At 40.9% G+C, this 21,419-nt stretch overlaps 1 protein-coding gene across 1 annotated transcript in view; it reads right to left on the reverse strand.

Annotated features, from left to right (window-relative positions):
- Nucleotides 1-495: 495 nt before the first annotated feature.
- Nucleotides 496-21,419, reverse strand: part of tmem269 (transmembrane protein 269) — an 83,140-nt gene continuing 62,216 nt past the window's right edge. Inside the window, exons 5-7 of the mRNA XM_020529815.2 lie at nt 2,902-3,045; nt 2,050-2,250; nt 496-605 (exon numbers count right to left, since the gene is read on the reverse strand). Coding sequence (XP_020385404.2) covers nt 496-605; nt 2,050-2,250; nt 2,902-3,045 — 455 coding nt within the window. The remainder of the gene's footprint in view (nt 606-2,049; nt 2,251-2,901; nt 3,046-21,419) is intronic.

Consider the following 21,419-nt stretch of genomic DNA (forward strand, 5'->3'; position numbering starts at 1 on the left):
AATATCATGGCAAATAAGGTTGAACGAGTTGTTTCACTTTATTTCAAGTGAAATGTTTGGAATTAAGCAATTTCATATTTTGAATATATTAATATTTGTCTGAATATTTTAAAAAAGTGCTCAAACTTTTAATGAGCAATTTCATTGCAGCAACTTCATTCTCCAGAGCTCTCAGTTGAGAGGAATAATACGTACTCTGCCTGTTTTTTGGGGAATAGGGAATATAATATTAGAAAGAGAATTTATATTCAAAAGAAAATGCTTGTGATTGAGGAAAGCTATTATGGAATGTAAAACAAATCCTAAAAGTAGAGTTTTCAAAAAAATTGACCAAATAAGGATGTCCACCCAGTACCTAAGTCAATATGATCAATCCTTCTACAGATTTCATAATGAAGATGTCTATTGTCATTCAACACAAATGACTTTTAGGCTCTGGTTGCTGAACTGCAGCACCAGACTTGTCCCTGTGAAGGGCAAGTGTGAAACAGGGATTTAACATGTGCAACTCCACAGAGCAGATGGGAAGAGAGTGTAGGAGAAACACCAAATCAGGAAGTATATGCAGGCCAGCTGTAGCGGACAGCAAAATAGAACCATCAGACCTATGAAACAGAGAAAAAATGGGTTAAAATATTCAATGCAATTCTACTTCATTCCAAATATGTTTGTCAATAAACAAAGTACTTGCTTAAGGCAAATTGATTTTAAACATTGATAGAACTTAATTTTTCTTGTTATTTAATGCAATAACTATTACTTTGACTTAAATTATAATATTTATTAAATAATATAGTTTCAACTATACATCTTATATGTGCCATCATTATAGTTTATGTTCACTGAATCCTGTATATTGAAGGTGGCAATACTTGGAAAGTTCAGAACACCACTTAAGCTTGTGATTTGCTACATTATCTGAATATCATATGCTATCCTTTTGGTATGTTATATGCTTGCAATCATACACCTTGTAGGGAAAACTATGCATCATGTTACAAAATATGGTTCAAATTAAAATGGTAATAAAAACTGGATAATGAATACAGCCCTCCGTATTTAGTGTGCATATATGTATAATAAAAACAGAAAATGCTGGAAATACTGAACAGGTTCATCAGTGGAGAATAAGAGTTAAATTTTAAGATCTGTGACCCAGATGAAACTGACAAATACACTTCAGCCTCAACAGTCCTTCATTTAATAGTTAATCTGTGAGAGATGTTTTGTGCCTGTTTGCTTAAAAGTAATTAAACTTTCAAAGATAATAAATCTGGTTGACTTCTAATTAAATCAATCATTCCTTTGAAGAGTGCACAGCAATTGCACCCATAAACCTTAAGACAGCTGTTACTCATTGAGGTTTGAGTAGACACTTTCTTTGAGATGGTGCATCAAGATAGAGATGTCATCTTTGAATGGCAGGCTGCAGCTCCTTCTGTGCTGAAGGGCCTCCAAATGACCCTCTAGCTTTGAAAGCTCACCCACGCTCCTTAATCAGATGGTAACAGTGGCCTCTGGTCACTATTTTGCCACGATACAGTCCCAACTCAAACACCATTGACTCCAATGTCTGGGTCCCAACCCAAAATCCTAGTCAATGCACGGTCTGAATTTCTGGAACTTGCTGATCAACTTATGCTATCATTAGTATGGAACAAATGGTATAAGCTGGCCTCTATGTTTAAGTTGTCACTAGGTCTACATGTTAATTGTTATGAAGTTCCATGACTAACTAATTGCAGTGAGTTGAACAGCCAAAGAATACTCTATGACAATTGTTATCACAATGCCAAACAACCTCTTTGGCCCAGAAAGGGAACCATTTAAACCATTCAATCTCATTTGAGTATGTAAGATGTATGGTGATGAAAGGAACTATTCATGTAATGAACAAAAGCATTGCAGAATCTCTTTATATTGCAAATTGCCTCGCACTGTTTGTCATTTTTACTAAAATCGACGAAAAGTGGATGAAACTTAAATGAAATGAAAATACGCTCCCTCAGCATGTACTCGACCTGACTGAATTTTGACAGTCCTACTCACCTCCAATGTAAACTACTTTTTTCCAGACTTGTGACTCAAGGACCTTGTCATGGGGATAGTTGCCTTGGTCAGTCATGAAGAGGATCATCACCACTGCAGCAATATACAGGAAAAAGCGATTTCCTCCGGTCAATAAAAAGGTACAAGCTACGATGGCTGAGGCATAAGGACATGGTAGGCCACGGTAAACAAATGGGATTCCTGACAGAAAAATCATACCAAAAAATTAATTTTATCCTGGGAATCACAGACAGCAATGGTCAGAATTCTGTGCCAGATGGCTTGATCATTCAGATTAAATAATAGGAGCTTACAAATTCACTAATTTTATCTGGGAATTTTAGGAAAAGCAAAATGTGCTTGGAGCAATTAAAAGGCATTTTCTTGATTATGATACATGCACATTTAGGTGACAGTTGTAAAGACTCCTTCCTATTTATTTTATGATTACAAATATTTTGGCTCACTTTGCCGCTCAGTGTGCCCCAGGTTTTTTTTTTGCTATGTGCTAATGCAAGTTGTGTGGCAGCAAAAAAAAACTTGATCAATGCAACAACAATAAAATATTAATTTCTTGCTACCAAATCAGAAACTTACAGAGGGCATGGCTTGTACTACTCTTTACTCAGATTCTTAGAAGAATGTATCAGTCAATGTTATGCAACAATTTTCCCTAACTGGGATACACTGCTGGGAACTCTGCACAGTGGAAAGTTAATGTCTATTGCTTAATTAATGGCACTATACTACAGCTTATAGCACATACAAATGTTCTAATAGTTTAATAAACTCTCTGGTGATTTTTAAGAGCATTTCAAGAGTATTTATAGAGCCAAGAAAGCGAGTTCTTACCACTAGAAAAGAAGCAGAGGCGCGTAAACACAGCCATAACGTAGCAGATGACAATCACACCATCTAGAATGCCATGGGCCTGCAGCAAGAGTGAGGTTGCAATTCCAAATGTTGTAAAATCTGCAAAGTCATCCAGTTTAGCTCCTGTAATCAAATGAAATCCAAATTAATAGAATTAATATACTAATAAAGTACAGCAATTTGAAAGTGGCAGCTTCATCATGCAGACTGCAATTGTCAGATTTTGGTATGTGATTCATTAGATCTATGAATTTGAACAAATTTTCCTAACAAACATAAGTGCAGTGGCTATTCCAAAAAAGCCCCTCCAAAATAGAGTTAATGGATAGTATGACATTATAAGAAGTCTTCATTTATAAACATCATACAAAAGCCCAATTTTCTCTGTTCATTAAACCAAAGCAGCTCTTCTTTAGACAGATCTATTGTCATGTGGGAAGTATACTTTTCTCTTAACTGAGTTCCTGTTATTTTCTGTCCTCAATAGAGAATTGAACTTCAGAAATTTTGGTCAGGTTTCAGAATTGTGGTTTGTGGGTCAAATGATCATCTCAACATCTGGTAAAATTTTTCCTTTATCTGCATTGTGCAGAAATGGTAGCCATGTTTGGAATCTGCTATCAAAAACTATATACAGTATTTACTTAAGACAGATCACCCCAGATGCCTCAAAGCACTTAACAGCATTGTGTAGGTGCTACTATAACAGAGTTACATGCACAGTGTGAATGTGGCATATCCTGGATCATCTCACAGTTATTTAAGGAACATAAATATGAATCAGTGTTTTGATTTTTGTAAAACCAATCTTTGATATCAAAAACCTTGAATTATATTATTCCAAAAATCTTTAAGACTGTTTGCAGCTGAAAATATGAAGTAAATTCAGGCAAATCATCTGTGGTTATGCATCATTAAATTTTTAACTGTATACAATGTGTAAAAAATGCAGTGCACAACAGGAATAAGTGCAATGTCTCTACTTTATGGCCAGGTTTTGCTGGACTAACTCCAGGGATCCTGGAGAGAGAGACTGCAGAATTTAACTCTTGCCTAATTGGACTTGGATATTGTGGTGCAAAATCAGCTAATCACAGAACAACGGTAAGAGTTTTTCATCTGCCTCATACAGTTGATAAATGTTTGTTTTACGTTGCAGGCCATTTCCTGTCATTCACAAAGACACACCTGAACAAATGTTCCCATGCAACAGTCAAAAATATTAACATTTATTAATGTTTTAACATCAAAATGAAGTTCAATGTCTTTAGACTATGAACTGTCTTTTGATTTTGTCTTAAGTGCCAGTTATTATCTTGTCCCCATCTTTTCATTTTCAGACAACTGACTTTTATTCTGCTATGAACACATCATCTAGATGAATACTTTCTTTGTTTACCGCTACTGTCACCATTCCTTTTACTTTTTGTTTCATGAATTCTTTGGGACTTGATTCCTCCAGGTTTCTCCACAACATCTGTCCACCCTCCTCCTTCAACAACTGCATAAAACCCATCACGTTTCTATCTCTCCTGAAGAGGGAAAAGGGGTATTTTGGGTATTGGTCACCTTTCTGCCTCCATTCAATCCAGTCAGCAGTGAGAAATGTCAAGGATGGCCTTTTCTCCAAGAGACCAATTTGAGGCCGTTAACTGGCCAATTACATGCAGATTTTATGTTCACAAGAGAGTCGAGGGTACAGGCTCAAAAGTTAAGTCGATGCCACATTTTGATCAGCTGTGATCTCATTAAATGCAGGTTCAAAGAGGCAAAGTGGTCTACTGCTGCTCCTACTTCATAGGATCATGCACTTGGTACTCCTGGATACAGATGCTTCAGCCTTAACTTCTGCGTCTATGTTTTGGGTGCCCTGATCGATGTGGATGGGAATATGTATGGAGTCTCCTCCTCTTTCAAATCCACAATCAATGATTGAATGTGGCAGAGCTGCTGATCTGATTTATTGATTGTGGGATTCTTAGCTCTGTTTATTGCAAGTTGCTTCCCTGATTTGGCATGCATCTTGTCCTGTGTTGTAGTTTCACCAGGTTGGTAACTCAGGTTTAGGTGTGCTCTTCTGCACTTTTCATTGAAGGTTAATCCTTTTGCTTGATGGTCATTGTAGGATGAGGGATTGGTTGGCTGGATTGGAATTAAAGACAATTTTGTGGTCTGACAGATGCTCAATTTTGACATTCTGACCTGTTCTTGATCAATTAGATTTAGTGGAGTGGTAATGCCACGCAGCATGATGGATGGTATCCTCACTGTGAAGGGCCTTTGCCTCCATGACGTGCAGTTGTCACTCCTAATAACACTGACATGGACAGATGTATCTTTTAATAGGTAGATTGATGAGGGTGAGGTCAAGTAAGTCATTATATTTTCCTTCCTGTTGGTTTCCTCCTCATCTGCTGAATGTAGAGTCAGAAACCTATATGCTTCAGTGTTCAAACTGCCTGCGCAAAGTGATAGTACAGTCACTCCTGGTGACTGGCAGTAAAAAATTACTGCCAGAGTACTATCTGTGCACTTCGTATCCACTGTGCTGTTTCCAAGTAGCTTTCAATATAGATCAGCACTCTTCTATCAACAGAGGTGGTTGAGGGATGGTGTGAGTAATCAGGAGGAGGTATCCTTTACATTTTTGACCTGATGCCATGGGACCTCATTGGGGTCTAATTTCAATGTTGAAAACTCTTAGGGCAATTCTTTCTTGACTGTATATTACTGTGCAGCTGCTTCTAATGGCTCAGTCCTGCAAATGATGGCTGACTTGAAAACATTTATTGTATTAGTGAAACTAGCTTTCAATTACACATTTATTAATTGAGTCTAAATTCTAGCAGCTGCTGCAGTGAGATTTGAGCTTATGTCCCCAGAGAATCAACCTGGGCCTCTGGACTGCTAATCCAGTTACCTTATATGTCATCCCCACTGGAGGTACCATTCTCAATCCGAGTTTTGCAGTTGCTAAATTATTACTTTACGATGGAAGATGAATTACGGAATCATCATTAGTGGTGAAATGATACTGAATTAGTGTGAGCCCTTCTGTCATATTAGCCTGTCAATCATCATGAATCCCGGGATGGCCTCAGTATCTCCTCTAATATGGAGACACCTCTGCAGTGCCCATTCATAATCCTCTTTTTCTATTTTTTCTTCTACCTTTCTGTCCACTTCTAAGGAAGAGTGATGCTCCAAATCCAGCTTCAAGCCTCTGTGCAATCGTCAAGCAATAGGACTGCTCACAGATGAGTCTGCCTCACTCTGCCTGCTGCTCACTATGGTGTGCTAATCACCCAATTCTCTGTTTTAATATTCACTTGGTTAGAACTAAGGTCTGTATGCCTGTGCAAGAGGACTGCACAAGTGTCTTCCAGTCCCAACCAATGAGGAATGTCCTTGTATAGCTGCCAACCACTGCACAAGGTTGTTCAACTTCTGGAAGCCAATTTGTCTTGTTGGAAACCAACCACACTGAACTCAATATTGAAAAACCACAGCCTACACGAGACAGGCATTTCTTGATTTCATATACCTGAAAATAGGTCAAATAACTCTATTTTTTCCAAACTTTCCATCTCATCATACTACAGGCTGTGTGATTGCACCTTCTTAACACTCAGCACCACCTTTGTGTTGGATTACAAAAACAAAGCTGCTGGAAAAGCTCAGCAGGTCTGGCAGCATCTGTGAAGAAAAAAATCAGAGTTAACATTCCTCAGTTCTGAAGAAGGGTCACTGGACCCAAAAAGTTAACTCTGATTTTTTTCTTCACAGATGCTGCCAGACCTGCTGAGCTTTTCCAGCAACTTTGTTTTTGTTCCTGATTTACAGCATCAGCAGTTCTCTTTGGTTTTTATTCGTGTCGGATTATGCAGGCCTGCCACACCACCAGCTGTTTGATACATCTCCCAACTGTTGTGACCCCTCTTTCCCCATAGCACAAAGAGATGATGCATGAGAAGGCTGGCTTTCCTCATTTACTTATCCACGATAAAGCTGTGATCCTTAGTGCTGCTCCCTTCTCAAGTTCGCCCCATGTGGACGGGTGGCTGACATCTTGGTGATGCAGTTAGTCACTTGGTCTGGCAAGTTTAAGGAGAGCTATGGACACGTCTGCTTAGCTCTTGTACATGCTGTTGCAGAATTAGAGCCCTATCACCCAAGCCTCTCAGTTGTAGACCTTATCAGGTCAAATGGTCACTGGACTTGAAGCACTAACTTTGTTTATCTCTCTACAAACGGTGCTGGACCTGCTGACATTTTCCAGCACTCTGCATTTTTGTTTCAGACTTCCTGCATCCACAGTTCTTTGTTTCGTTTTTATGTTATCTGATCATGGTTTTCTCTAGCACTGGACCATGTTCTTCTCCCCACTTGACCGCTGAACTCAATAACCAATCTCCATCACAGTCCTTTTGTTAAGTCTAGTTTGATTTCTTCTGTCAGAATCTGGGGAGAGTTCCTTTGCCTCTCAGTGACTGCCATCTCAAGGAAGGCACCTACAACCTTGAGGAAGCCCACACTAAACCAACAATGGCCTTCTGAATTTTCTCTGCCACCTTTTCAGTGAATAGCAAGCTCAGTCATGACTGTCAATGACTTTTTCGAAAGTTCTTCTGTTTCTATGTTCTGTCTCTGACATCTCCCAGGTGAGTTTAGGCTCTATGAATGTGTTTAGACGTGGATCTAACACAACGTCATGATCTGGAAGTATTCGGAGAATCAGAATTCTGATCCTAGACGGAAGGGTGCACTGTCTCCCTATTTCGCTTTTCTGTATTTCATCACGTAGGGAGTCAGCAGTGGGTCCATGAAGGACTTCCCTTCTCAACCTCTCCCCACACCTGAGGTGTAGTGAGCCTTCGGTTAAACCACTACCCATTGTCTCTTTCTAATAAGAGAGCGGTCCCGTGGGACTATGGAGGCTTTACCTTTATTACATCAGGCAGGGACCAGGCCTAAAGCCTGCCCATAGATAAATGCTAACGAAGTAAACTTCTTACAAACGGGACTATTTTTAATCGTGCCAGCAGATCACAAAGCCATTGGTTTTTATTGTATGGATGAAAAAGAATTTTATAACATTTTAGTTATGTTAGCTGCATTGGACCATTGAAGAATTCCACAGCTTCAGGTAAGCTCCTAAAATGTAAGGGATATTTTAGCCAGTAAATAAAAACTGAAAGAATTGCGAATGCTGTAAATCAGAACGCTGATTTTTCTTCAAAGATGTTGTCAGACCTGCTGAGCTTTTCCAGCAACTTCTGTTTTTGTTCCAAATTTTAACCAGTGCTTTGCATCAATGTTTTTATTCCGACAAAGATGGCGGCAGAGTGGGCCGCTTCAGCTGGACCTCGTCTGCTCTGCTCGTTCTTCTTTCCTCCTCTTGGTGTTTTTTTTCTTCTCCTTCTCCCTCTCCCTCTCCCTCTCCTCCTCCTCCTCCTCCTCTCCTGGCCTCTGGTGACAACTCCTGGCCCAATGTGGTAATCTGGAGCAATTTCCAGTCTCATAATCCTCAAGATGAAGCCTGGCAAGATCTGGAGCCAGGGCCCAGTGTGGACTGGAGGCTAGGTGCCAGCGAGGTATGGGTTGGAAGACCGCTGTTCTGGACTTTTATTTCTGCAATGCTTGACATTTTATTTCTCTACTTTCTTAGATTTTTAACTAAAGAAGCTGTCCCTAGGCTCCTTTGTACCTTAGAAGGCACTGTAAGTGATGACATATAAACTTTTCAATGTACTCATTGAATATATGTGACAATAAATTCATTCATTCATGTTTATTCCTGTACACTTTAATTTTTATATATACATGTTGCAGTTGACACTATGATTGCAAATGTCAAAATAGAAGTATATCTACATTTGAGGAATTAAAGGGGTTTCAAATCAGGCCATGCTGCTGCCTAAGGTGATATTTGTTTGAAGTTGGTTGAAAACATGGCAACTTTCTACATGAGCTGCTTTCTTACAAACTTGACAACATGCCAAATCTGGGCTCATCAGGATGACCGTAGAAAAGCTAATACCATAATTCACAAAAAAAGGAAGACAGAACTGGTAATTGGTATACTCCATTAGCTTGATGTCAGTTTTAGGAAAGATGCCAGAAGGGATCATTAGGAATACGCTGTATGACCTCTAGTGCTGTTCCTGTTTGACCTCCCTTTTCTCTGGTACAATTACATAGAGTATCACCTTGAGCATGTGGCTTAAATGTTTTCACGATCCATTAGCTGACTGAAGGAAATTGTGCTGGTGCACTATAGATCCATGCAGCCTCTGCTGCTAGGTGCAGTCTACAAATATGTGGCAACAAGTTCATTGTGCCTGTTGGTGAGAATTCAGATTGGCATTACAGTCCCTGCTATGAAAGTTGGTATGTAGATATCCCTTGGGGAACCAAGCACTAAGGCAGAATGCAATGCCTCCATTTTATGCTTTTTTAAACAATTATTCCACACATGTAGTTTATGGTGGGCAGATTCATTAATGATTCCAGTTATCTGCAATGCATCAACAGAAGCCTTCTTTATAGAACAGGACTACCAAGCAACTCTAAGAATAAAATATGTTTTAAAACCAGAAAATGCATTTGCCTTGGGTGGATTCAATGCCAAAAGATTTGCCTGCATTGTGAAACAGGCAGCAAAATGGTACAGAAAAATTATAAATTGAATATGACGAAACAAGCGATAGATAATAAAATGAAAAAGGAGTTTTAATAATGCAAAAGCCAAATAAAATAGGATCATTGAAAGTAAGATTGTGTGATGGCATGACAACTGAGGCTACGTAGTTTACAAAACTGTTGCAAACGTTTTCTTTGTTCAGTATGTGAGAGAGGGGAGACGTCTTTTTTTGACGTATAAAGAAAATATAAAAAGCTGCAAAGTAAATTTTTCATACTTTTCACATTAACTGTACAACTTTTAAGTCAAAAAAATTGTAGGAGATGGATACAAAGCATTTGGAAAACTGAGGGAAACAATGGACGAAATGCAGATCTTCCAAGAATACTGCCAAGGTACCTAAGGAGCAGAAGAGCAATTTCTCAGATAAAAAGTAGCAGAAGTTACCCAGGCACTATAGTTGTTTTTTCATTACAGCTATTATGGCAGAGATTGGAGGGATGCATTATTTCCTTTGCTAGTTCCACTCCTCCACTGGTCACAAGAAGTTTTAGATTTAACCTGGTTGGTGATATGACCAATTATACACAGCTTGGTCTGTCAGATTCAGTACTTAAAAACAAGTCAGCCACTTTCTTTGGTCAACAATAAAGAACTGATCTTATACCAAAAAAAATTTACATGAACAAAAATATGAAACTCACTGAGCAACAGTTTGGATTATGCAAATATACATACCTACAGTTTATTTTTTAAACCGCATATACACAGCATTGGGTGAAAAATAGATATTCTGCAGTGCTTTCATTAAAACTACGTTAGGCCCCAAGTAATAAATAAACTCATGATAGAGAGTCGAGTCATGGATTGACCTAAATGGTGTCCTGATTCCAAAGATATTCTGTATACACAAGCTGCTGGCACTAAAGGGAGGGTGGGGGAAGTCTTCCTGGAACAGTTGTCGTTGGCTGAATTCCCCTTGCTTCAAATGGAAAATCATCTTCAGGAATTTGGGGTGTTCAAGATTACATTTAGTAGGCTGTCAGCTCAAATACTTTGCTGAGAGAAGTTGCAAAGAAAAAAGGAAAGAACAATGGGCTGTTGCCTCTTCGATAAATCTCAAATTCCCGCTCGGAGTTCAAAAATTCAAGTCTTATCACACTCTCACATTGGACCATGTGATCGTTCTCTTGAGGTTTCCCAGACTCCACCCAAGCTCCCTGTAAGTGCAACATCATTGCAGCTGTACCCAGCACTTTTTCCTTAGCAAAGTGTCCTTTGTATAAAAATTCAATATGTAATTTTATGGGTTCGCAATGTTTTAAAAATCATATATATATATATGGACCATAAATCTTCACAGCATAGCATGTCATGCAGCCCAATGGCTCTATGCCAGTGCTTGTGCTCCATGTAAGTCTCTTCCCACATTCATTTCAATTTATCCAGCAAGAGATCCTTCTACTTGTTTCTTTTAAATGAATTTATGCACCTATTCTCATCACTAGGAGTGAAAAAAAACTCATGATTTAGAATCATAAAAATCCCTACAGCGCCGATAGAGGCCATTTGGCCCACTGAGTCTGCACCAACCCTACGAAGAGCATTCCACCCAGACCCAGACCCAACCCCTACCCTATTCCCGTAAACCCCCATTTCCCATGGCTAATCCCCCTAGCCTGCACATCCCTGGACACTCTGTGGCAATTTAGCATAGCATATCCAACTGACATGCACAATTGACCCGGGTTCGATTCCAGCCTTGGGTGACTGTGTGTGGAGTTTGCACGTTCTCCCTGTGTCTGCTTGGGTTTCCTCCCACAGTCCAAAGATGTGCAGGCTAGGTGGATTGGCCATGCTAAATTGCCATAGTGTTCAGGGCTGGGTCTGGGTGGGAGGCTCTGAGGGTCAGTGTGGACTTGTGGGGCCGAAAGGCCTGTTTCCACACTATAGGGATTCTATGATCTATGATCTTTGGACTGTTCTTGATGAATTTATTAAATGACTATTTTATATTTATGGCCCTGAATTTTGGAATACCTCATTGATGAAAACCTCTGTCTACCTCATTGCACCCAGTCATAACGTTAAATATTTCTATAAGAACACCACTCATGCTTCTCTTTTCTACAGTAATGAGTCTGAGCCTGGTCGTTCTTTTCTGATAGTTATACTCCTCCTTTTTGCTCTTTATCCAGTTCTATTGCAGTCCTTTCCTCCCTAATGCACAAAGGATGTGAATCATAATCCAGGTTAATGTTGAGCATAGCTTCTCTGCATTTGATTTTTGTTCCTTTAGGAATGAATCCTAGAGCTTTACTGGTATTTTTAAGGATGTGCTAACATGTTGCTACTTTAAATAATTTGTTAATATGTACTCTTAGATCCTTTTGTGCCTTTAACACACTTAAACTCATTTAATTACTAACTTATCTCTCTCTCAATAAAATCACACCGATATTGGAATGAATTTGTTATTTGCACACTCATGCAGCAAGTTTCATATTGTTATATTTAGTTAGAGATGTACAGCATGGAAACAGACCCTTCGGTCCAATTCATCTATGCTGACCTAATATCCTAAATTAATTGAGTCCCATTTGCCAGCATTTGGCTTATATTCCTCTAAACCTTTCCCATTCATGTACCCATCCAGATGGCTTTTAAACTGTACTGGCCTCCGCAATCTCCTCTGGCATCTCATTCCATACATGCACCACGCACTGAGTGAGAAAGTTGCCCCTTAGGTCCCTATAAATGCTCCTCATGATTTTATAAACTGCAATAAGGTCACCCCTCACCCTCTGACACTCCAGGGGAAGTATCCCCAGCCTATTCAGCCTCTCCCTATGGCTCAAATCCTCTAACCCTGGCAACATTCTTGGAAATCTTGTCTGAACCACTAAGTTTCACTACGCCTTTACTATAGCAAGGAGACCAGATGAACGCAGTACTCCAAAAAGTAGCTAACCAATGTCCTGGACAGCCGCAACATGACCTCCCAACTCCTATACTCAATGCACTTACCAATAAAAGGCAAGTGTACCAAATACCTTGTTCAATATTCTATCTACCTGCGACTCTGCTTTCAAGGAACTATAAAACTGCACCTCAAGGTCTTTGTTTGGCAACATTCCCCAGGACCTTACTATGAAGATAGAATTCCTACGCTAGCAAGTCAGAAGATCTCCTCGTGGATCTGCTCCTGGGCCTGGCCTGGCTTGGCTGGCTATAAACAGGTCTAGGCAGTGGGCCATGGAAGGGGTCATTTCTGCCTATTGCCTGCTCCTCATCCATGGTAATCTTTGATCCTGGGCGTTCTTTAAGAGGGAGCATGCGGTGTCCACCAATACTCTCGCTGCATTTAGGGAGAGGTAGTCATTGTGTGGATGGAGTGCTTAATTCCACCTCCCCCCGCCCCCTCTAATTCTATTTTGATTTAATCCCTACCCTCCACCTTCACTTTCACTTTCTTCATGCAACATTGCACGCACTGGGCTTTGCTTGTTACTGGTTCACTAGCCACATGGGTGTTTTCATGGTGGTAAAAATATGGAATAAAATTTTTTTTTTGCACATGGTGTCTTTTTACTGAGTCATTGCACATGCAAACAACTGGGTGAAAAAAAAGGGAAAAAAAAAGTCATGATCTGATTTGTCCTACCAAAAGTAGTAGCTGAAACTGTGACACAATAAACAAACCATTGCCAAATCACACATATGGTGTCACCCAATATTTTGATGTGGTACTTGACTGCAGAATCAAAAAAATTCCTGTAAATGATAAACTCTAATGGTGCCAGCACTATAGTTGAACCACTCTGCCAATCAGAGTCACTATCCTTAACGTCTACTCTCTTTTCTGTTTGGTTCTGAGAGTTTGTTATTTATTCCCTATATATAATTAATATCAGTGTAATTTGCATTTAAATGGGTCAATAGTATTTATTTCCTTAATATCTCTGTGAAGTCTGTTCCGTTGATTAATAACTCGCTCTAATATCAAAGCCCATTGTACTGGCATATTTGTTTCATGATCTTACTGATTCCTGATTAAGGCCAATTATTGTAGGTGATGAGCTCAGTAACAGTACATTAACAAGGGCTGTTAAGATTTCCACAAAGGTGCTTGGGTTTCACATGCTTTTTGGGCAGACCAGGTGAAGGGAGATGTGTACACTGTGGGAGACAGTTATGGCCACACCAGGTTATTGCTGAGACTTCGTAAGAAGGTGAATAGCCTAGCCCTCTGACCACGATACAGGTGCCATTAGGTGGTGGGGCAAGTTGTTATAAGCATACAGGACAATTAGACAGAAAACTTGCCGTTAGGAGGGCTGAAGCTAGCAATAGAAGTATGACTCTCACGTTCTGGCAATGAGTAGCAATAACCTCCACAGAAGGGTATAGCCCTGGGCCTCAAGCTGCAGAGGACATGGAAGAGAAACAAGGATGAGTTATCTACAAAGACTGAGCTACCTCTACATGAGCGAAGAACCAGTATTGATGAGACTGTGACTCTCTAGGAAGATCTCTGTGACCTCATCAACAAAGACCTTGCACCTTGTAGATTGCTATTGAAAGGGCTGTGCTAAGTGACCGTGGCTTTGAACAGTTTACTTCAGGCTCCTTCCAAGGATTAGCTGCAGACTTTGGTAGCATTTTGCAAATAACTGCAAACTATCAAATCTTGCAGGTCACTGATGACCAGAGTTCTTCCAAGCACAGGACATCACAAATCCTATTCATCTGGCCATTAAGACATTGACTTCGGGCCCAGTACAATTGAACAGAAACAGCTTCCAATCCCTCAAAGTTTAAATGACCTTTGACCAGAAGGAATATCCTTTGAAGAGACACTACTCACCCTTTGAGAGCTCAAGACAGTGATAGAAGCAGTGCAACTAATTCCCTCCATTCACCTGTATGACCGACAAGCAATCCATCTGGTGCTTGGATTAATTGGGTGCTGCTTATCATTGTGGCAATGTGCCTTGCCCTCCAGAGAGAAGTAATCCTCAAGAATTGTGAAGTAGTGAAAAAACAGACAGTTTAACAAAGGATGAGGAGAGGCAGGAGGGTACAATGCAGAACTCAGTTGTTCTTGCTGAACTGGGAAGTGTCTGTATAGGATGTGAAGGAATTGTCAGGGTGTCATAACTCAGAGAATATAACAGTTTCAATGAATTCTTCTGATTCTATGAGAATTCCTTATTCTTCTAAACTCCAGTGAACCAAGTCCTAACTGATCCAGTCTCTCTTTCTACATCAGTCCTTACCATCCCAAGAATCAGTGTGGTACACCTTTGTTGTTCTGGCTATGGAGGGAGTGCATTCTTCTTTGGAAGCAAAAGCAGAAATAGCTGAAAAAACTCAGCAGGTCTGGCAGCATCTATGGAGAGAAATCGGAGTTAATGTTTCAGAACCAGTGACCCTTCTTTAGAACTGATGGTAGCTAGAGGAATGTTGGTTTTAATGCAGAAGATGGGGTAGGGTGACAGGAAGAGTAAACGACAAGTGGAGATAGAGCCTAGTGAAAGAAAAAAAAAGTCAAAGACAGACGTGGGTAAAGGTTAGTCTGGGGGAATGATTAGCTACTAATGGGGACTATTAGTAGCTGACAATGGGTTGTTTGTGGTAGCAGCCCGTGTGATGACAAGGCCTGGTGTATGGATGTTAGGGTAAGGACATGGGATAAGGTATCTCAAGCCCTAAAATTATTGAACTTAAGTCCAGAAGGCTGCAGACTTCCCAAGCGGAAACTGTTCAGTCCAGGAACAAGATTATCCTCCACTTGCCATTATGGCTCCAGCTAGTACTTCTAGGTCATTGTTTGCAAAATGAGGGGCTGCTGTGCTGCGTGTTCCAGGCCTCTGATCTTCCTGAGACATCAGGAGAAAGCAGAACCTACTCTACTGCTTCAGCAGTTTACTAGCAGCTACGGTAATGCCTCTTGTAGCGAGATTTAGTCGTACCTGCTTCATTGAGGTATTGGATGGGGAACATTCCTGTTCCTCCTGGCCCACTGAGTGCTAAGTGTCACTGGCATTGGATGGTCAGCTTTAGACCCATGCCTGCCTATTGAGAGAGCCATAATTTGATTTTTACACTCAACTTTAGAAGGTAGAAGCAGGGTCCAACTGTCCAATCCTCATGATCTAAATCCTCCTTAAACACAACCCCCCCCCCCCCCCCACTCAAGTAAAAGAATCCTAGGGCATGACTTTGCATTTCCAGGCATGAAACTGGACCTGCCACTTGTGGGAACAGAGAAGCCAAAATCTCTGATTGAAGTTGGTTGGTTAGCTATTGTGTCTGGTCCAGTATCTTGAGTTGGCAAAAAAAATGTCCTCGAGGAGGTTTAAAGCCAGACAGCTAGCACACAGCCTAATGGGGCTAGCTTTAGTACCCTCCAACTCCTAATCCCATCCCTAGTTGGGGATGAAAATCCAGCCCAGAGTAACTGTAGCAAGTCTGTTGATTGTAGACCTATAGTTCCCTAATCTCTGCTGCTAGAAATTTGTTTCCTCATCTCATATCTTTATTTTTTGGAGACTAATTAATAGAGATTGGCTACTGTGATTAGGCAATAAACTAATTATATGCATTACATAACTACTTCATTGTTACAGGATGGACGATGGTTTATCATATTTCAATATTCCTACGTTCTTAGGAACAACGGGTTCCTTGTCATCATTAACCAATGATGGATGCAAGAGACCCTTCGGACAGCTGCTTTCTCCTTACCTAATAGGACTTATACATGCAGTGTACTTCACCTACTGTGTACACTACTCTAAGTAAATTGTCTGTGTGAAAAATCTGGGGCTGCTGCTCACAAGTATCAATAATAGGATGAGATGCTTGATGACCATGCGCAGATGGATTGAAAATCAAACTTAATGGAGAAGATGTGGAACAGTGAGATTTAAGTATTGATTTACAAGACATTAAAGTAGCATTTCATGTAGATACTGCCTTATAAAAAAGCTAATGGGATGCTGAATTTTAAAGGAAGTTAGCTCAGTGGTTAGCACTGCTGCCTCACAGCGCCAGGGACCCGGGTTCAATCCCACCCTTGGGTGACTGTCTGTGTGGAGTTTGCACATTCTCTCCATGTCTGCGTGGGTTTCCTCTGGGTACTCCGGTTTCCTCCCACAGTCCAAAGATGTGCAAGTTAGGTGGATTGGCCGTGCTAAAGTGCCTGTAGTGTTCAGGGATGCGTAGCATGGGTGGGTTATAAGGGGAATGGTCTGGGTGGGATGCTCCAAGGGTCGGCATGGACTGGTTGGGCCAAAAAGGGCCTGTTTCCACACTGTAGGGATTCTATGTTCTAAAAAAATGATGAAGAAAACGTTGTGGTTATTGTGAGACCAGTAATGACAGTTCCAGCATCTCTCTGTAGGGTAGTTTTCACCACCAGTACTCCCCCACCCAATCAATCTATTCAGAGATGTCATTACACATTATCTGGAGCAGGTAGATCTTGGACTCAGGACTCCTGGCCCTGAGATAGGGACATATCAATGCACTATAAGAGCCATTCAGGGTAATGTCCTAGCAGCAACTATGTCTATCTTTTTCATCAATGACCTTATATCCATCATAAGTTCAGAAGGGGAGATGTTCACTCACCATGTACAGGGCCATTCATGATTCCTCAGATATGAAAGCAGTCTGGGTCCGTGTGCACCAAGATCTGGAAAATATCCAGGCTTGGGCCGAGAAGTGGCAAATAATATTTGCGCCAGAGAAGTGCTAGGCCTTGATCATCAAGGAGAGTCTATCCATGCCCCTTGATATTCAATGGCATTACCTTAATTGAATTTCCTTACTACCAACATCCTGGGGTTACCATCAGCCAGAATCTGAATTAGCCTAGCCATAAAAATAAATACTATGGTTTCAAGAGCAGGTTAGGGGCAAGGAATCTTGCAGCAAATAACTTGCTTTCCCACTTCAAAGCCTGTCTGGTACCTTCAAAGCAAGTTAGGAGTGTGATGGAATACTCCCTACTTGTCTGGATCAATGCAGCTCCAACAACTTTCAAGAAACTTGACATCATTCAGGGAAAAAATAAACAAAGCCTGATTGGCACAAATCCACAAACATTCACACTTTCCTCTCATACTGTTTAGTAACAGCAGTGTATACAATTTACAATGTGCACTGCAGAAATTCACCAAGGTTCTTTAAGGCCTGAAATCCATCACAACTACACCTTAGAAGGACAAGGGCAGCAGATACATGGAAACACCATCACCTGCATGTTTCCCTCCAAGTGACTCACCATCCTAACTTGGAAATGTTCCCGTTGCTTCAATGTCACTGAGTCAAAATCCAGGAATCTCTCTCCAACATCATTGGGATCTACCTACAGTAAGTGGACTGCAGCAGCTCACCACCAAGAGTAATTAGGAATAGACTACAAATGCCTGCCCAGTCAGCAATGTGCACTTCCCATGAATGAATTAAAATAAAGTATTCTCTAGCTATGTAACAGCGACTCCTAGTCCCAGCCTCCTGCCCTTTCCCTGTAGGCATGCAAATTTTCTCCCTTCATCTTATTATCCAATGCTCTTTTCAAAGCCTTGATTAAACTTGCTTCTACCACATCCTCAGGAAGTGCATTCCTAATCAAGCAATTTTCCTCATTTGACCATTTCCTCATTCTTTGAGAAGAAGTACAGCTCTAACTTCTCCAATCTATCCACTTTACCGATGTTCCTCATCCTTGGAATCATGCTTATGAATCTTTGCTGCACAGTCTATAATGCCCTTACATCCTGAAGCGTAGTGCCCGGAACAAACCACATTACAAAAATGAACCCAATTGACAGGCCATTGCATTCAGAAAACCACATTGCCTCTGTCAGTCCTCTTCTCCCACCTCTCAGTTGACCAGTGCTCAAAGGGCAGCTACAGGAAAATGGTATAAGGATACGCAAAGTCATTCTAAAGCACTGAGGCATTGACACCACTGACAAGGAGGTGAAAATTGCTGACCCTTTAGCACAGCATCTCTGATCCATCAAGGCAAAAATCATATTGAGGCATAACAACTTGACTGTGAGGTGCAATGGCAAAGGAAGGTAAAGGGAGCCAATGCAGGGATGTGAATTCCATTTGCCCTTGAAACATGGCCACCTCTGTGGAAAAACATGTGGATCAAAAATTGGATTTCTCAGTGATCTGAGGAATCATCTAGCTTAACAGATGTCATCCTTGATTTCATCCAACTGCTGTTACCACCAACATTAAAACAAGCGAGTGTTTCATTTCCTTCCAAAACTGGTCCCTGAAACAACGATGCAATGAAATGTTTCCCTGCAGTTTTGAGATATTTCAATTCTGTGAAGAAGGTCTAGCAGTTACATTTGGATTTCTATAGTGGAAGCCAGGAAATCTCAGAAGCAATTGTGACTGAAGAGAATCCAAAAGAAGATTTTCGTAAGGACATTATTGTAGCCAATTATCTGGCTCATATTTTGCAAACACAGAAACCTTGAATGTTGATGCAGAAAACATAATTCTCAATACGAGTGTGTGAACTGAGCGAGTTATACAATTTTGTTGAAGTGGAGGAGTGCAATCTATTGAGGTAAACTGATGAGACAGCTTTCTCTACTGCTGGCTACTGACCGAATATTGAAGTGCTGGAATCCGGTTTGAAGCCGCTGTCAGTTTTTAAAACTGTGGGAAACAGTGTCACAAAATACAAAGGAGATGCTTTAGGGACAATTTTTGCCCATGAAGTTGTTGACTTTACTTTCACTGTCACAGCAATGCTCTGAAACGGTTTATAGACAGGTTAAACCTGAAGTAGAGACAAAAATAGAAATTGCTGGAAAAGCTCAGCTGGTCTGGCAGCATTCTAAGGAAGGGGCACTCAACCCGAAATGCTAGCTCTGACTTCTCTCCACAGATGCTGCCAAGCTTTTCCAGCAATTTCCAGGTTTGTCTCTGATTTGCAGCATCCACAGTTCTTTCGGTTTTTAAATCTGAAGCATGTAGCCTCAAAATAATATACCGTCACAGCCAGAGGGCATGAAGAGAAATCCCAAAGAAAAGCATTCTTCTATACATCTGTTTAAATTGTTTTGCTTTTAAAAATGGAAAATCTTGCTGGAATTATAACATGGATTTGGCTGATCCCACAATTGTATTTTCAGAAGCTTCTGAACCGTCTGCATTGAATTGACATACCAACAAAAGCTGACAAAGGACTTGGAGATGAGCTGCTTACTTCCAGCCAGTTCTGAACAAAGAAAAACATCAAGGCACATTATTCTAAGGTGGGCACTAATGCTGGGTGAGGTGGTGATATAGTGGTAATGCACTATTAATCCAGTTACCCACACTAACATTCTGAGGACATGGGTTCAAATCCCACTTAGGCAAATTGTGGAAGTTGACTTTGATAAAATCTGAAATTAAAGCTAAAAACTAGCCTAATAGAAACCACGTAATCACTGTCAATTGCTGCAAAAAGTCATCTGATTCATTAAGAGATAGTAAGAACTACAGATGCTGGAGTCAGAGATAACAGTGTGGAGCTGGAGGAACACAGCAGGCCAGGCAACATCAGAGGAGCAGGAAAATTGACGTTTCGGGTCAGGACCCTTCTTCAGAAATGGAGGGGGGAAGCAAGCTCAGAAATAGAGAGGAGGGGTGGGGCTGGGGAGGTTGGGTGGGATGGTGATAGGTGAGTGCAGATAGGGAGTGGTGGGGATTGGTCAGTGAGGTGGGAGGGGCAGATAGGTGGGAGAGAAGATGGACAGGTTGTGTCAGGTCAAGGAGGCGGGGTTGAGAGGGAGGGTTGGTAATGGGATGAGGCCGGGGGGGTGGGGAGATTTTGAAACTGGAAAAATCCACATTTAGGCCATTGGGCTGTAGGCTGCCAAGGCGGAATATGAGCTGCTGCTCCTCCAGTTTGTGACTGGAGGAGTAGCACCTCATAATTCCATCTGCTGTGTTCCCCCAGCTCCACACTGCGTTATCTGATTCATTAATATCCTTAGGGAAGGACAGCCACCATTCTTAACTGGTCTAGCCTCCAGATCCACAATAATGAGGCCAAGTTAATTGGTTGGGCAATGCACACTGGCATAGCTAGCAACACCCACACTTCATGAATGTATTAAAAAGTTGCATTCTTGTCTCACAATGGAAACTCCAGTGAGGGAACGACTAGCTTACCAATCTTTCAATTAGCACATCAAGATGGGTCTTTAGCACCTGAAATACCTGTCTCTGTCCAAATACTGGCAAACAGGACTAGGTTTATTTAGGATATCTGGTCGGCATGGACGAGTTGGACCGAAGGGTTTGGTTCCAAGCTCTACACCTCTACAACTCTATCTAAGCTTGTTGAATACTTAATTGTATAACTCAGGATTTCTACATTCTTTGCTGTTTGACCTCCACAGGGCAAGCAAGCCTTCTGGTTGAGTAGCATCCTGTCTCAGAACCCCATGTTGTGGACTGGAAAGAAGCTTATACTTCGTCTGCAAGAAGGAAAATGAGTGAACTCTGCTAACTGAGGAAATGTTATTGGACACAGACTGCTCACATGAACTGATTTTTTGCAGCTCTGAATTTCCAAAATCTTGTAATTTATAACCCATCTTCTCTCTTGTCCTCCATCATTTTCAGAGTGCTTTATGAGTGTAAATGAAGTAGTGGATAAATTGAATGTTTTCCTTTGTTAATAAACCCTACTTTTCGTTTTATTGATAGTAGGAACTGCAGATGCTGGAGAATCTGAGATAACAAGGTGTAGAGCTAGATGAACACAGCAGGCCAAGCAGCATCAGAGGCGCAGGAAGGCTGACGTTTCGGGCCTAGACCC

The sequence above is a fragment of the Rhincodon typus genome, chromosome 31 (genome assembly GCF_021869965.1).
Source record: "Rhincodon typus isolate 14 chromosome 31, sRhiTyp1.1, whole genome shotgun sequence".
Taxonomy (NCBI): Eukaryota; Metazoa; Chordata; class Chondrichthyes; order Orectolobiformes; family Rhincodontidae; genus Rhincodon; species Rhincodon typus.